The sequence below is a fragment of the Polistes fuscatus genome, unplaced genomic scaffold, assembly GCF_010416935.1.
Source record: "Polistes fuscatus isolate 324 unplaced genomic scaffold, CU_Pfus_HIC Scaffold2, whole genome shotgun sequence".
Taxonomy (NCBI): Eukaryota; Metazoa; Arthropoda; class Insecta; order Hymenoptera; family Vespidae; genus Polistes; species Polistes fuscatus.
In genome coordinates, this window is record NW_025113096.1 from 13,499,144 (window position 1) to 13,516,156 (window position 17,013).

The 17,013-nt window shown below is 27.0% G+C and overlaps 4 protein-coding genes across 4 annotated transcripts; 2 read left to right on the forward strand and 2 right to left on the reverse strand.

Moving 5' to 3' along the window:
* Window positions 1-2,087: 2,087 nt before the first annotated feature.
* On the reverse strand, window positions 2,088-5,484 carry LOC122516296 (F-box/WD repeat-containing protein 5). The gene is made up of 9 exons (XM_043633987.1): window positions 5,116-5,484; window positions 4,814-4,971; window positions 4,520-4,697; window positions 4,213-4,405; window positions 3,926-4,120; window positions 3,531-3,823; window positions 3,101-3,434; window positions 2,752-2,964; window positions 2,088-2,651 (listed from the first exon to the last, which is right to left on the reverse strand). Exons 1-9 carry the CDS (start codon window positions 5,402-5,404, stop codon window positions 2,384-2,386), a joined length of 2,121 nt encoding a protein of 706 aa, XP_043489922.1. The 5' UTR covers window positions 5,405-5,484; the 3' UTR covers window positions 2,088-2,383.
* A 458-nt stretch (window positions 5,485-5,942) lies between these two features.
* Window positions 5,943-9,041, reverse strand: LOC122516298 (T-complex protein 1 subunit eta). Its single transcript, XM_043633988.1, has 6 exons — window positions 8,925-9,041; window positions 7,995-8,255; window positions 7,429-7,758; window positions 6,856-7,328; window positions 6,507-6,776; window positions 5,943-6,433 (listed from the first exon to the last, which is right to left on the reverse strand). Exons 1-6 carry the CDS (start codon window positions 8,925-8,927, stop codon window positions 6,157-6,159), a joined length of 1,614 nt encoding a protein of 537 aa, XP_043489923.1. The 5' UTR covers window positions 8,928-9,041; the 3' UTR covers window positions 5,943-6,156.
* A 1,965-nt stretch (window positions 9,042-11,006) lies between these two features.
* On the forward strand, window positions 11,007-13,599 carry LOC122516300 (adenylate kinase isoenzyme 1). Its single transcript, XM_043633990.1, has 5 exons — window positions 11,007-11,109; window positions 12,012-12,296; window positions 12,405-12,530; window positions 12,588-12,773; window positions 12,942-13,599. The coding sequence occupies exons 2-5, from the start codon at window positions 12,111-12,113 to the stop codon at window positions 13,011-13,013; spliced, it is 570 nt and encodes a 189-aa protein (XP_043489925.1). The 5' UTR covers window positions 11,007-11,109; window positions 12,012-12,110; the 3' UTR covers window positions 13,014-13,599.
* A 118-nt stretch (window positions 13,600-13,717) lies between these two features.
* On the forward strand, window positions 13,718-15,369 carry LOC122516299 (C-type lectin domain family 4 member E). Its single transcript, XM_043633989.1, has 4 exons — window positions 13,718-14,159; window positions 14,271-14,405; window positions 14,483-14,710; window positions 14,951-15,369. Exons 1-4 carry the CDS (start codon window positions 13,913-13,915, stop codon window positions 15,127-15,129), a joined length of 789 nt encoding a protein of 262 aa, XP_043489924.1. The 5' UTR covers window positions 13,718-13,912; the 3' UTR covers window positions 15,130-15,369.
* Window positions 15,370-17,013: the final 1,644 nt, after the last annotated feature.

Consider the following 17,013-nt stretch of genomic DNA (forward strand, 5'->3'; position numbering starts at 1 on the left):
ACTGTGGATAATGAACATATGAATAAAAAGAAATCGAAGTGTAAGTTTATTCCAATGAATTATTATTGAGAAAATCATTCAAAGTTAAATGTATATTTAATTTATGTTTAGGTTGTTGTATTTATAAAAAACCTAAAAGTTTTGGCGAAAGTAGTTCCGATGACAGTGATGATGAATGCGAACATTGCCATGGTCATAAGGATAATCATGAAAAGCCTCTACCAAATAACGCAGAACCGTCCGAATGTATGTGACTCTATACTATAGTAAATTATTAAATTAAATTATTTTATAGAATCAAATATTCAAGGAAAAATATTTTTCTATCTTTTTTAGAATGAATAGAAGCAAAATTAATAAATATATATATTATAATTTTCTCGTAATAACAATTTCCCACTGTGAGACTAGGGTGTCCATGATCTGTCTTCCACATCAGTGTTACATAGGTTTTATCTGAGGAAAGTATAAGCACCCCAGGTTGGTTAATTAACTTTCTTAGTTCTTATTGCATTGTGACATTTAAATTATGCATCTTATGATGTTAGTGTTTTTGTACATATTCAAATATATATATTTGAAAATAATATATAACTTAATGAGCTTGATATTACAGGTACTACAATCACCAACTATTATAAATATCTTATTATAATGTGAAATATACAGTATTATGCACAGATGTTGTAAAAAAAGCTGCTAATACAGACTGCAGCATTATGTTGATGTTTTATGAAACGTGAGTGATTCATTTTATATTTGCTTTTTTTAAAAGGAAAGATGATATAATATTAGTATATTACATCTCAAACTGTTTAATTTTTTAATATCCTGTAAAATTTCAAAATTTTTAAAACAAACCGTTTAATAAATTTAGTTTTTTTTAAATACATGTTTTTAAAAAGTTTTCATAACAATTTAATTATGATTCACGTATTTCTAATTATTTTTATTTAATTACTATAAATAATAGAGGTCCGTCATGGTTTTTTTATTTTAGTTGAAATTAACTTTACTGATCTAAAAGTCTCTCAGAGTTTTATTTTTATTTAGTTATGGAAAATTTAAATTCTTGTATAGGTAGTACATTAAAAAATTTAGGAATATGTTATTTAAAATTAGATTTTATTGAAAAAATTTTCATCAATTTCGAATCAATATAAAGAAATTTGATTTTCTAAACTTTTCTTCTTTATTACACGGCCCAATAATATATATATATATAACATATTGTGGGATGATTAGAGAGAGAATAGTATTATTATTTATATTATTTTTGATGTTAATTATTCACGATGTGTTATTTTGCGCTTAATTATATTTTGATGACAGGTACGTGACATGCTTACGACTATATTCTTATTACATGTTACATTATATTTTTTTTTAAGCACTGTGTTCCGAAATATATCTTCCTACATTATTCTGAAAAAGTATTTATTATACATAAGTATACTTTTTGTCATTGAATAGAATAAATTTACCAATTATATTTATTGTCTTTAATAAAGAATGATAATTAACTAATTATCCTTTATATCATAATTAGTATTATTATGTATATTTAATTATTAAGAAATAATGATTATATGTACATACATAGAAATTAGCAAATTAAACAGAAAAAATCAAACATGTCACGTAAAAAAAATGGTCAAAGTTTACTAATAATTTTAATAATTCACACATTTTAATAAATTGTAAAAAGAAATTTGACACACATTTGTTATTTTAATCTTAAAGAATTAAAATATTTTTATATATGTGTGAGTATATATCGTACAATACAACGCAGTAGCTTAATATTTGAATTGATTATTAAAAAGTTTATAAATATTGTCCAAGCAATGATAAAAATCTTTATCTGATAGAGAAAACGTATATTTCACTGATAAATTCGACGATGTTGTACTTCAAGAAACTTTCATAATAGTTCACCATAGTTATTTATACATCATTCTCTATATAGAAATTTGAATATACTTTGAGAAGACACGGATGTGCCAATATATTTATTTATATCCTAATTGAGCAAATAAAATAACATTTAATCATGTTGGTTCATTTAGTCATTATGTAACAACAAATAGATTGTCAGTAAAAACATAATGTAATTTAAAAGGAGATATTAACAGGAATATTAAACATTTAGTAAAAGTGTTAATTTTGTATAATTATACAGTTGTATCATACTCAAAATACACGCATACACATATATGTATATGTATATAATCTCTCATTTGCATTCACATTATGAATAAATGTGCTTCGTCATGTTTATGTTAAAATTAATTCCACAGACAAGTGTTATAACCCAGTATAACAGGCTGAGAGATGATTCTTCAATCATAAGCTTTTAAATAGGAAATTTAATAGTCTTTAGTCAGTCAACATTACAACCGGGTTTATGATAACTGCTCTTCTTTCTTACTTCCATTCCTCGATTGAGAGAATGTTCATTTAAACCTAAGGATTTGACCATGGCTCGACTGCGCCATATTTTGACTGAATAATCATCGCTAGTTGTAACTAACATTTCGGGATCTTTTGGATTAAAGGCTACAGAATTGACAACGTCAGAATGAGGAAATTTGGTTAAACAAACTCCATAATGTCTATCCCAAAGATAACCATGTTTATCTTCAGCACCACTATGAACAAAAATATGTTAAAAATTAATAATTATATTCAAATTAAAATATTGATTAAAAAAAAAAACAGTATTTAAGAACTAGTAACATTTGTATTCACCTTGCTACATATTCGTTGCATACATCCAAAAATATAAAGAAACATTCATTATTTGGAGTATATGCCTTATGTGCTCTTAACATTGTTCCAACTTGTTTCAATGTTACTAGATCAATTACGTGAATATCTATTTCTTGAGCTATAGGTGGAGGTTGTAACGGATTAGTAATAACATATCCTCTTGGCCAAGGCCTTGTATTGACATATAAATATCTGTAAAATTATTATTGTTCTTTCTATATTTTTTTTACTTACGTAATGCATGAGATTTTACTGAGTTAGTTATATATTATTGAGTGTTAATGTTTATTGAGTTGTTAGCATACACAAATCGTGAAATCAACGATACCTGTGATCCGGAGAAAGACCCATTCCTATTATATGACCATGTAAATCGATCAAATGATCTACTTTGTCAAATCTATCAGCCACCGCTTCATAATCTAACCAGTTAGTGATCAAATTTTGTCCAGAGTTTTGTCTTTTTCGTTCCCTTTCTCGTTGTGCTATTCTCTCACGAAGTGATGGTCCTGGATCTAATCTTTTTGGGAAACTAACTAATTTGATCCTCTTAAAACCAACTTGATGAGGCGTGTATGTTTTTGATCCAGTTGTAAATATTAAAAATTTCTCTGGATTATTAGATAATTCATCAGAATCACTTTCTTCTGCCATAGATGATTCTGTTGATAACAATATTAGATGCAATAAGACAATAATTATTCACAAACATTTAATATATGTATATATATTTTTTGTACTTTAAGTTAATTATGTACCTGATTCACTCTCTTCAGTTGATGATGTATGTTGATTTTCATTTTCACTTTCATTTCCTTTTTCATTTTCATTTTCATTTTCATTTTCTTTTTCTTTTTCATTTTTAATTTCATTTTTAGTTTTAGTTTCATTTTCATTTTCATTTTCACTATCACTTTCACTATCAGTTTCGTGTACTGTTTTTTCTTTTTGAACTTGTCTATATTCTTTATTATATTGTATAGGACTGGCATATTCAAATCCATCACCAAGCTTTATCCAATTCATAAAGCATCCTTCTATCATACTGTACCTATTTAGATAATTTTACATTATTTTTTAATATAATTAACTTTCATGCATTATTTTTTATGTAATTAAAAATATATTAATTATGAGATATAAATAGCATTACTGTAATCTAGATGAGGCGTGATGAAGTACAACTGGTTCTTCCTGTGGCGAATCATTAGTTGAAGATGTTGCTACATGATTTTGAGCATTATCTTCTTTGTTATTTGACGATAAGGGTTGATCTTCTGAGTTTTCAGGAGCATAACAATTAGCAACCATAATTGCTCTTATTGAAGAAGCATTTCCATTATAAAACCTACGAGTTATTTATTTTCAACATTTTAGTCATTTTTAGATTAACAATGATTGATGCTAATAAATAAAATACATTGTAGTATGCATGCATACCTAAACAGCTGTGTCATGATGGGCACATATTCACTTGCTGATTCTTGATTAGCCTTATTTAGCCAGAGTACGCTTGTACTAACCAGGTGTGCAAGCCAATGCAAATTTCCACTTAAAAGGTAATGTTCACTATACCAAGTACCAAATATGTCATATGGCTTATTCGCTACTCTGCATTGAAGTTGAAAGCCAGCTGTAATGAAAGAAACAATAAGAAAATAGTAAATACAAAGTACAGTAAATTTTTAACAATAAATTCATACAGATTTTTTGTACTTTTTTAAATAGCATTGTCATTTAAACTTACGTGCTACTTTGAAGACAGCTATTTCTCCCGATGTACTATGTGGTGTACCAAAATGTACACCAGAGACAAGGAGCAAAGTATCATTAGAATTAAACTGCGAAAATTGAGTATATTTCCAGCTAAATGTTTTCATATCATTAAGATATATAATATTAACTGGATGTTTACTTTTCCATACCTATTAATCATTTAAATTAATATGTAAGAAGGAGAAACAATAATATTTTTTAGTTTATAATATTTATAATGATTATAAAAATTAATATTATGAAAAAGAAATTCAAATGAACTTACAAGAATAAATCCATCTTTTGAACATGTTGCAAACATTTTGCCATTGTGCGAAAAACTAACATGCAGTACTTGATGCGAATGATTATTGAGTACTTCAGTTTCTATTAAGGGAGTATGATATGTTAAGCGCTTAAATTCTTCAAACCAGGAAGTCTTTCCTGAAACATGTATATTTGTTATAAATGGACTTTGTTAGGCAAAGTGTATCGTAATCATCAGATTTATTTTATCATGTATGATAATATATAGATAAAAATTACTTAAGTATTATAATTATTGGACAAATATTAAACATAACTTACCTGGCATTATACCAATATCAGAATCTATTTTATAGGTCTGATAAAATAAGTCTCTCCAAAGAAATTCATCTCGATATACTTTGTTCCATGTTCTACATACTTCTCCTGCTGTTACCAATTCTCTTGGTGTTAAGTATTGAAAAATAGTGAGAAGTATGGAATCTGGCATGTAATACCAATTATCATTTCTTTCCGATATTTGACTTGAATCTTCATTTGTACTAGTTTCTTCATCAAGACTTTCAACACTATTTCTTCCATTATCTATAATATTTTCATCCACATCCATTCCTAAATGCAGTTCCTTATTTACTGGAACAGCTGATATCTGTCAGTAGTTGTCACTCATACTACTCCACCTATGATGTCAGACAAGGAAATGTAGGTACGTGCGCAGTAACGATTTATACCAATTGGCTGAAATTTAAGCGGTAAATTTAAAACGATTACAAAACTAATTAAATCAACCGAAATTTAATATATTTTAACTATTTTTTGTTAAAATCGTAATAATAATTTGATCAGAAATTTTGGTTTTGTTTTATTTAAGTATTTATTAATTAATATGTATTAAATATTACAAAAGACGAACTTCATGATATACATATGAAAATTATGTAAATTTAAGGCATATGATTACTATATTTGAATGCAATGTTTAAGTTAAGGTATTGAACTATAAAGCAAGTAATACTATATTATAATTAGTTATCCATTTGATTAGAATCATCGATTTCTTTTCTTCAACATATTAAATTATTAATATAAATTGAAAGATAATGTTAAAAAAGATTTCAAATTAATTTTGAATTCGGACAATAAGATTGTTTATTTAAATAATATCGCTCGTATGTATTTATTGTACGATAAAACTAGAAAAGATTATACAAATTTTTTATAATTAATAATATGTAATAATTTGACTTCCAATATTAATAAGTACAACAGACTACTGTGTGTAGTACGGGAAAATTAAAATTCTTTTTTCTTTTTTAAGATTAATCTTTTCTTAGTTTTCTTCTTCAATGTAATAACGAAATATTACATTGGTCTTCCCATTCCACGACCTTCGGAATCATTAGAACTTCTTGGATTTTTTATTGTCTCATCTACAGAAAGAATCAAACAGGCAGCTTCGGTTGCAGCAGTTAATGCATTGATTTTTACTACAGCAGGTTCCCAAACACATGCTTCCATATTGTCAGCTATGTCTTCAGAATTAATATCAACGCCGTACCAATAAAGGCCTTTATGATGCTTTTGTCGCAATTTATTTAAAATATTTGTTGCATCAAAACCAGCATTGTCACATAATTGTCTAGATAAAAACAAAAGTGATTACATTTTCTAATAGTTATAGTAAATGAACATTAATTTATATAGAATCTAACCTGGGTATAATTTCCAGAGCTCTAGCCAGTGCACCAATTAACAACTGTTCTTTTCCTGCAATTGTACGGGAATAATCGCGCAAAGTTTTCGATAGTTCCATTTCGATACTTCCACCACCAGCAACAATGGCATCATTTTTTACCATACGTCTAACAACCATAATAGCATCGTGAAGAGATCTTTCGGTTTCTTCCAAAAATTGTTCAGCTCCACCACGTAAAACAAATGTACAGGTTTTAGCGTGACGACATTTACGGAGTACATTGAATCTAAAAACAGATAAAATTTATAAGAATGTAAATGATCTTAGAAATTGTATTCAAATAAATGAAAAGGATTATATATTACCTTTCGCCACCAATTTGCTTTTCTTCAAAAAGATCACAATCTCCAAGATCTGAATCTTTAATGTCATGCACAGTAGTCAAAATGTTTCCACCGCAAGCTTTCATAATCCTCTTCAAATCTTCATCAGGGACTCTACCAGCGCAGAACATATCTCTATCGGCAAAGTATTGTGTCGCTACATCTCCAATCGGCAACTTAGATAATACTACATTTGCCCCAATTTGCCAAATCTTTTCGAGTTTATCATATAAAATTTTCCATTCCGCATCAACAATCTTTTGATATTCTGCAACATTATCTACACGAACTTCGGCATTATCTCTTTCCGCTTTGAGTTCCAATTCGATGTTTAATAAAGCAATTTTGCAATTGGTATAGTTTTTAGGTTGCATTTCAAATCCAGCATATGAAAAAGTTTTCTTGAATGCCACACCTTCGATTAATTCTGAATCCTCTAAAGCTCCGCCGGATACCTATATTTTATATATAATAATATATAATATATAATAAGTTTGGAACGAGTTCATTATATTTTAAACTTAAATGTATTACTAATAAACAAAATTACAATACCTTCTTAAAACCGATCATATTTAAAGGCAATAAATCATCTAACATCAAAACAGCTTGGACAACTAGTTCGCTGAAGTACTTTTTCTGCTGATGAATTAATTTTGAACTCATGGAAGTGGCAGCGCATGACCTCAAGTAGATTTCTTGATTTTTAAGATCATCTTTAATTATTTTAATACTCAATTCATTTATTTTTTCAATCGCAAGATTTAGCGCACGACGTAAAGCTTTAATTACGATACGTGGATGTACACCTTCTTCAATAAATGGTTTCATTTGTTTTAGAAATTCTCCTGCTAATAAAACGACACTAGTCGTACCATCGCCAACCTATAAAAAATAAAATATTTTAATTAAATACATTTTAGCTCTTTAAAATTATTTTCACTCATATGTTGGATATTGATGAAGCAATTTCATTACTATAAGAAATTACTAGTCTAAATACCCTATGTTTAATTTTCTCTAAGTAAAGAACAACTGTATTACATTTGTACACTTTTGCTCTATACTTTAATAGAGATAGAATATTACAATAATTCTTGTAATAATATAATTAAATTTACCTCAGCATCTTGAGACTTAGCAATGTCTACCAATGTCTTAGCAGCAGGATGTACAATTTCTAATAATTTCAATATAGTAGCACCATCGTTAGAAATAGTACTTTTAGAGTTTTGATCGACAATAAGTTTATCCATACCACGAGGACCTAATGTGGTCCTCACGGCATCTACGACTATTTGACACGCATTTATATTTGATATTACTTGTTGTTTTCCTTGAGATGCATCGGTGCCTTCTTTCAACAAAATTATTTGAGGTTGCTGAAAATTAAAATTAATGATGTTAAACATAGTATTAATATAAATTACCCTTTTTTTATAATTAACAAAAATTAATATTACTCTCATGTATCTTCCCATCTTTTCTAATTTTTATCCCTCTAAATTTTAGTATTGTTTTTCTAATGGTTTATTAAATATTCTTTATCAATTCTATACTTGATCGTATCTCACGCTATGTAAAACAATTGAATGAACAGTTCAGAATTATTCATTTGTTATCTAGAAAATATTTAACAACGAAAAACACAAAGTATGAATTTTTATTTCAGAAATTATAAAAGTTTGTAGATATTGTCTTTATAACTTAAAAATGACTATTAATTTTTCTACCGGCTACCATCAGTGGGCGTGAGGCAAAATTAATATCCTTATAAGGTTAGAAGAATTTAATCTTAAATAAAATCTCATTAAACTTGTATGTAAGTATAATTATGTAATCATAATCTTAATTATGGAAAAAGAAATATAAAAAAAATTTAAATAATTAAGAATGTAAGTAGATAAATTGATTTAGAAGAATAATATAAAATATAATGCACGGCTAGCATAGAAAAATGAAGAAATATCAGAATACTTTGTTTCATACAAAAATAAAACTAGTGACTTACAAATTTATGCTTAATAATAGTTTGTATAAAAAATACTTACCATTTTTAAAAAATCCCTTACTTAACTTTTTTTTCTAAATTTATTTATCCAATGTGCTTTTTAATAAAGAATCAGAATATTGAGTTCGGAATAAATTGTCATAAACTATGTATAAATGAGAAGTGCGAACTTCTACAAAGGAATAAAAATGTATTTCTATTTAAATTATCGACAGAGTCGTTAGTCTAGTTACATGTAATTAATTATAAAACATATATATAACAATTAATATTATTGATATTATTTTTTGAATAAAAAAACCACTTAGAATTGTTAAATATTATACAATAATATATGTATAATTATTCCATCAATCAGCGACAAGCAACGGTATTAAGATGCATACACATGAGAGAGATAGAGACAGAAAACTAGCCTTTATTGAATGCTTCACGAATATTGCGTTCCCACCTTTTATATAGCAGTTCGAATTTTCTTGATATTCTGTAAGGTAAAAAGAATTAAATATTAAAATATAAAACTGATTTCTATGTACTATAATATACTATATATATATCTATATTTAATTATAATTTATGTGAAAATTAAAGCTTAACAGAGCGTACAAAAAATTGACAATTATATAGCAAAAATTGTAACAAAAACATAATGAACAAAGTTTTTTAATAAATAAATACAATTTTTTAAGTTAGTTTATTTATAAAAAAAAAGTAAGTAAAAACAAAGTAAAATTATAATCTTGCTAAACGATTATTAAATACAATAAAAAGTAACAAAATGTTGCTGTATTTTTCTTAGGTTAACATTGTGTTATTATTACATATATGCACATTTATTTGTATTTACATAAAAAACAAATTCTGTATCTATTTTAATATATGAATATATGTTACACTCATTACTTAATTTTTTTTAATAGGAAAGTAAAAGAAATAAAAAAATGCATTCAATGATTTCCCTCATAGATTTCGAAATTACATAAGATTTCGTATATTTGGAATAAAAATATGAAATAGAATATATTTCATAATAAGCACATTTAATAGCTCAAATTTCGTGCATGAGTGGTAAGATAAATTTTCTGAAGGTATACTTTTACGCGACATTACCCGGGATCAAGCCCCACCTACTCATTTATTTTTAATCATTGCCAGGTGGTAAAATGTCGCTGTGTATGTGCGCACGCGTATATATATATATATAGAAGGTATTTAGTAATCGTTTTATCAAATTAAAAAATTCGAATTTTATTATTTACTAAAAATCTTCGCATGTACGTTTTCGTTTTGCAGAGTAGCGTCAGGGTTACGTCGGAGTTTCGCTACAGTTTTGGTAGGGTTTGGTTTAGGGTTAAATTCAGAATTTTTTTTTTAGTAAAATGACTTTTGAGACATCCTATATATATATATACAGATTTCTGTCTGATACATCGTTCAGCGATTTAACCGAAAGTCGTCGGAGTAGAACGTGAGCTCATCGATTACGTTGATAATTTGTGCTCTTTTTTTATTTTACTTTTTTATTTCGATGCACAGTTCGCTTCTCTATGATTCTGTTCTCAACCATATTATTATTATTTTCTGATTATTACAAAAGAAAAAAAAACACTGTTAAATCGTGTTTTCACTCAAGCTGTTCATCTTTTTCTATCTCCTCCTATTAAATTTGTCTCTAAGTGCTAATTTGTTGCTTCTGACAATTAATCGTTATAATTACGAGGTAACGAACACATTTCATTATAATTTAACATCCATATGTAACAAGAAATAATATATATTTAATTTGTTAATATATAGTTAACATAAGTTAAGTTAACGCATTCTTTTGCGCGGGAAGTATCATTTCTTTGATATTCTATGTTTATTAACAGAAATAAATAAATGATTTAACATATACAAGAAAAATGTTGTACAATGGTGTAGATGACAAGGAATACATTCTGTTTCCGTTAATTTTTAATTAACAATTTGAATGCTTTTGCCTGATTAAATGTTCAAAATCTACGATAATGAATTAGATCGGTTTTCTGGCAATCTTTCGGAATCTGATAAGTGACCTTAAAGTCAGTGCGAATGCGCACAATTTTACCCCCACCTTTTATCCACGAGCCAATGACAAATCGATATATTCGAAATTTTTACGCGAAAGCTCGAAGCTTGAACTATTCTTGTCGGTAGTAGCTACTACGGAACTCACGACGAGTGGTTATGTTCATAGATGTATTGTGAGTACTTTAATTCTGAAAAGTGGACACTTTTAAGGACCTTTCACAAATTCATTTATAATCTGTTCATTCATAATTAATCATTTAATTCAATTCTCATTCAATGTAGAAGCAAACCAATTTTTTTTCGTTATCCTTGTTCATGTTTCATTATTTTATAAGACGATAAACAACGAATTTTATACATTATAATTTATTAAAACAAATTATTAATATAATTGTATATATTTATCTACTGTTTTTATTTATATATATTTTTACAAATAATTTTACTATAACAGAATAACACACGATAACAATTTTTCATAATTATATCTGATCTATTAAATATGATAACGATTATATCACGATATATCTTATCTTATAATAAAGAAAAATATTACTCTATATTAGTTTTTATACATAATTAATTAAAACATATTTATCAGATAATACCTTGATATTGAACAAAATTTATTAGAAAGAAGAAGATCGCAAAGAAGCGAGTCTCGTTTGAAGTAGGTCAAGTACAGTTTCGCTGTTTAAAAATGTATGTCATGTGTAAAAAAATGCTTTAAAGCCGTCTATCAGATTTTATATATTTAGAATTGGAAAAAAATAAAAAAAAAAAAAGAAGAAGAAAAAATAATACGAGACGGGTGCTAGCTTTTGCATAATCTATAGACCCAGTGTAAACGTTTTTTTGTCTTAAAACAAACAGTAAATATTAGTGAGATGAGCGTTTTTAATTTAATCTTCTAGCTTGCTAATGAATAATTTATTATATACCGCGAAACAACTGACAATGTGAAAACGAATAAATAAATTTTTCACATGTTCTCCCATCGATAAAAAAATATAAATAAACATATATATTTTCTTTAAAAATGATTAATCAAGAAAATAAGAATGTAAAATTGCAGGCTGAGGAAGGATTAAATACCTGCAGTAGGGATACCTGCAGAATACAAACAGAAGACTTATTCGAATCAAGTTCAATAGAATCGAGTTCGTTAGAAAATATGAAGACAGTATGGGTGATTGGTGGTCCTGGTTGTGGGAAAGGAACCCAGTGCGATCGAATAATCAAAAAATATGGATTTTTACATTTGAGCAGCGGTGATCTTTTACGAGATGAAGTAGCAAGCGGTAGTCCTAGAGGAGCTTCGCTACAAGAATTAATGTCGAAAGGGTTGTTCGTGCCAACGGTAAAAGATATTCGGTTATTTATTCATTCGTCTGCTTAATTTCAATAAAAAATTATTATTCGATTTAATGATGAAAATATAGAAAGAATGATCTATTTTTTTCAGTAGGATATTGTGTTGGATCTTATAAAGGAAAAGATGGAAAAAGCTCGTATCGAAGGTACCACCAAAACAGGTTTCCTTATAGATGGATATCCTCGTGAATTGGAGCAAGGAATCCTTTTTGAAAAAAATGTAAGATATCAATATCCTTTTTTTCATTCAAATTAATAATATTCATTTAATTAACAGGTTTGTCCGGTTGATCTCATCTTATTCTTTGATGTATCTAATGAGACGATGACCAAAAGGCTTCTCGGTCGTGCCGCAGTATCTCAAAGAGCTGACGATAATGCTGAAACCATTAAGAAAAGGATCGAAATATTTAATCAAAAGAATGGCGAAATTGTAAAAAATTACGAGGACAAAGTTGTCAGGGTATGGTTTTATTTTTTTTTAAACATTTTATATATGCGCGGATTATTTTTCACATATGCCGCAGATTATTTTTGGCAATTTTTTGAAGTACGTATGATACCATCTAAAAGTCACATAACACATTCGAATAATCTTTATCATATATTTAATTTAATCAAATGTTTCCAGATTAACGCCGAAGGAGCCGTCGATGAAATATTCGATGAAGCTTGCAAAGCGCTCGATCGTTTGTTGGCTTAATGTTTTGGCAAAGCCCACAACCTTTGTGAACTTTTCTCAAGCATAGCCTAATTGTCTGTCACGTCCAGAAGAGATTTAAATTTTTAGATAGATATATTAAGCAATACGAAGTGTGTGATCATAACGTTGACATTATGTACCTGTCCTAAAAATGAAAAATTACTTGGATTAGTATGACATAATGGAAATTTTTATTTCATTCTTTCTCTTCTAAGTCCAAGAACATTCAATATTTTTACGGTTTATTTTAGGAAATCAACTTTACGCAACGCTCTCTTATACGTTTTATTCATTAAATATTAACAAAATATGAACTTTTTAGATCGTTAATTCCTAGAATGAGGAGTCTCAAGGAAATAATTGATTTTACAATTGATTTTATAATTGATTTTATGGTCGATTTTTTGCGCAAAAGAAAATTATTCCAACTAACTCGTGCCCACTACTATTATAATGGAAAATAATTAATTTCATTATTTCTGTAAATAATATAACGATCTAATCGAGCAATATTATACTATTAAGCTTTCCACGCCATGATTTCAATCGATACTATGAATGCACAATAAATTGTACATTGGAATTATTTCTGAAGTCTAGTTTATTTTATTGATTATCGATCAGATGATTATGTAAGCTTTTTTTCATTAGATAGCACACATCCATTTTAAATCATATCTACTTTATTACCACCACAAGTACGATCTCTTTTGGTAGTTTTAATTCTAATTGTGTTGCATTGTTAGCTCGTCAACTCTAATCGGATGTTCGTGTGACATTTATTTCCTTTTTCTAATCACAGAAAAATTTATTTAATTCTACGCGATATTACATTTCGAAGTACCATCTTCAGCAGGTCTTTATAAAAATTTTACTTGTCGAATTTGTAATTTATAAAAATGAATTACTTCATGACATTTTCTGTTTTATTTTTAACATATTTCTTATTGGATTTGAGTAACTGCGATCGTTGTTGTACTATCAATTTCCGAAAATTACCGTCGTATAAATTGATTCGTATCGGAGTACGTTCGAATGAAACAATCATTTCAAGAAAACTAGTTCATCATTTACACGAGTGCAAAGAATTTGCTGCATTGAGAAAAGCATTGGCATTCAACTTTGGCCTAAATATATATTTAAGTGGTGAGAGAATGTAAAAGTATTATTATATATAAAAAAAATTGTTTTTTAATTATTTTGTTTTAATAAAATTTTACCTATTTACTTTACCCTTACATTTTAAAATTAATTAAGGAAGAACCAATAAAGGAAGGCATTCGAGAAATCTGTGCCAGGCTTTACAATGTCCAGAAATATATAATTCTTCGTCACTTGTGAGGGACAAGAAATATCGGTATTACAGCATGTATCCTAATAACGTCTATTCTGGTAATTAAAAAAAAACAATTATAAATAAAAAGTAAGATTTTTTTGTTATACAAAAATATAAAATAATATTTTTTTAGGAGGGAGCACAATAGTTTGCGTACCAAAAGCAGGATTATTTATATTATCGAATAACAATTTAAATTATACTCAAGCACAAATATCTTGTCAAAAATTAAACGGATCACTTGCGCATGTGATAAGCGAGGAACGTATGAATGGCTTGGCTAAATTTCTTTCACATAACATTTCAAGCTACGTTGGTTTGAGTAACAACGATGATGAAGAAATTTGGAAAAATTCGTTTGGTTATAATCCACTTATTTTTCATCTATTGTTATTTAATAAACATCTAAAATGATATAATAATATTAATCGATGATAATCCTTAACGATCTGCGCCGGTTTTTTAATTTAATCATATAATATAAACAAATATTAGTTAAATTTAGAGAAAAAAAATGAGTAACCTTTCGTTTATTTTATAACATAATTATAATTTTTGTAAGAATTACAAGAGATTCATTTTAATTTCATTAATATTACAGATGAACCTCTATCGTGTTTTAATTACCATGCATGGGGCACAGGAGAACCTTCTAATTCAAAAGGATGCGTTGCTATTCTTACATCCTCATCTAATTCGCATGTTACACCTTTTTGGAAAGTTATACCTTGTTACGTTTCGTTACCTTACATATGTGAAATTTTTCCAAGATATCAATAAATAAAGATATAATATTATTAACGAATTATATATATATACGAGTAATTTTTGTAGAAGGATAAATAAAATTCGAATCTACTTATGTACAGATATTTAATCTAAGACTACAAGAATCTTTAGTGTTATACTTAGAGAACTAGAATATTTACAAATATGAATTAAAACAACATAACTGTATACGTGCGCACGATTGACAGAAAACAAAAAGAAAAATATAACTCTCACTCATTGTTGCTTATGTATATGAATGCGTTTTTGTATGTGTATATTTGTTGTGTATGTGTGTGTGTATATATTTATATATATGTATGTATATATATATATGTACATATTTCTAATTTAATAATTTTAAAAATGCTCTTCCTGGATATTTTAATTCTATTTTTTGTAAAGCTTACGATCTTAAAACTATTAATTACATCTACACACACTGCCTTTAACAAATTATAACGTAACATTTATACTGTGTCTTAAATTGCTTTGTTATTTAAATAATGCTTTTAGTAGGACTCTAAAAACATGTTAATAATAAAACATGTATGATATATAAATGACGTCTCACAATGACATTCGATGTAAAGCAACAATAAGAAACGGATTATGTAATAAAAAAATATATGTATATGTACGTATATGCATATATGCATACAACACAAATTTCTTATATATATATATATATACTATGAGCCATTATTTTATGTATGGCGTCAGATGAAGATTAAAATATATATGTGGATTTTTGTAACTACAATAAATCTTCATTTATCATTGTCTAATTCATATTACATTTTAATTCTGAATTCTGTTTAAAAGATGCAATCCAGTTGCATATTTCTATTCAAACTAAATTCTTCTTAGAATGTAATATTTCAATATTACTGTTTCAAGTCTAAGCCAACCATAGAAGAATAAATATATGCTACTAGTTGTAATATCGTTCTAATTATTAAAAATTATTATAGATCTGTTAATTGGACGCTTTTGATAAATGAAGTTCTACTGTATTTATACAAAGCAGTTAAATGAAAGTTCATTTCTATTATTTTATAGAAAATGTGTTCTAAATAAAATTAATATCAATGTGAGAAAAAGTATTATGTTTCATATTTTATGCAATGAATACAAAATCTAAAAGACCTTTCATTTGACGATGCTTTTCTTTTGTATTATTTATGTCTAATAAAACATCTGTTTTTTTAACATAGACTTAAATTACATTAATATAATCTATTCATTTTTTCTGTTATTTTGTGTTAAATATTAATAATTATTATAAAACAAACAAAATAAGTAAAATAACACATACAATATATATATATATATGAAAAATTTAAAATATTAATATTAATATATGTGCAGAAATAAGTTTTAAAATGTCTAGTAAAAGTATATCATACAGAAATGTAATCAGAGCTTTGATATAAAGATTGTATAAAGATTTATATAAACAGGATTTTGTAATTATTCGCTGTTCATGTGCTTGATATAAATAATTCATTAACACATGAAAAGTATTGGTCCATTCTTATATAAAAGGTACTTTTATAATATTGTAGGCAAATATATACTAGTGCATTATAAAATTGAGCATTTTTATGCTGTCTATAAATGAATTATGCAATATTTTGTGCCAAATGAACTTATTTCAAAAAATGAAATGCAGCTACATAAACAAAATTTAATATATGTGTACATTCAGAAAAACAAATATGATTATGGCACGCAATAACATCATTATATTATTTTAGGATGATGAAGTGAATGGACCACATATAGTTTATAATACATAGTATAAGAGTAGTTTATCCATCGGAGTAATAATCATTGTTAAATATTTGCATAAATTTGTTTGTTTAGGAAGCAAAAAAGCATGCTGACTTTTAT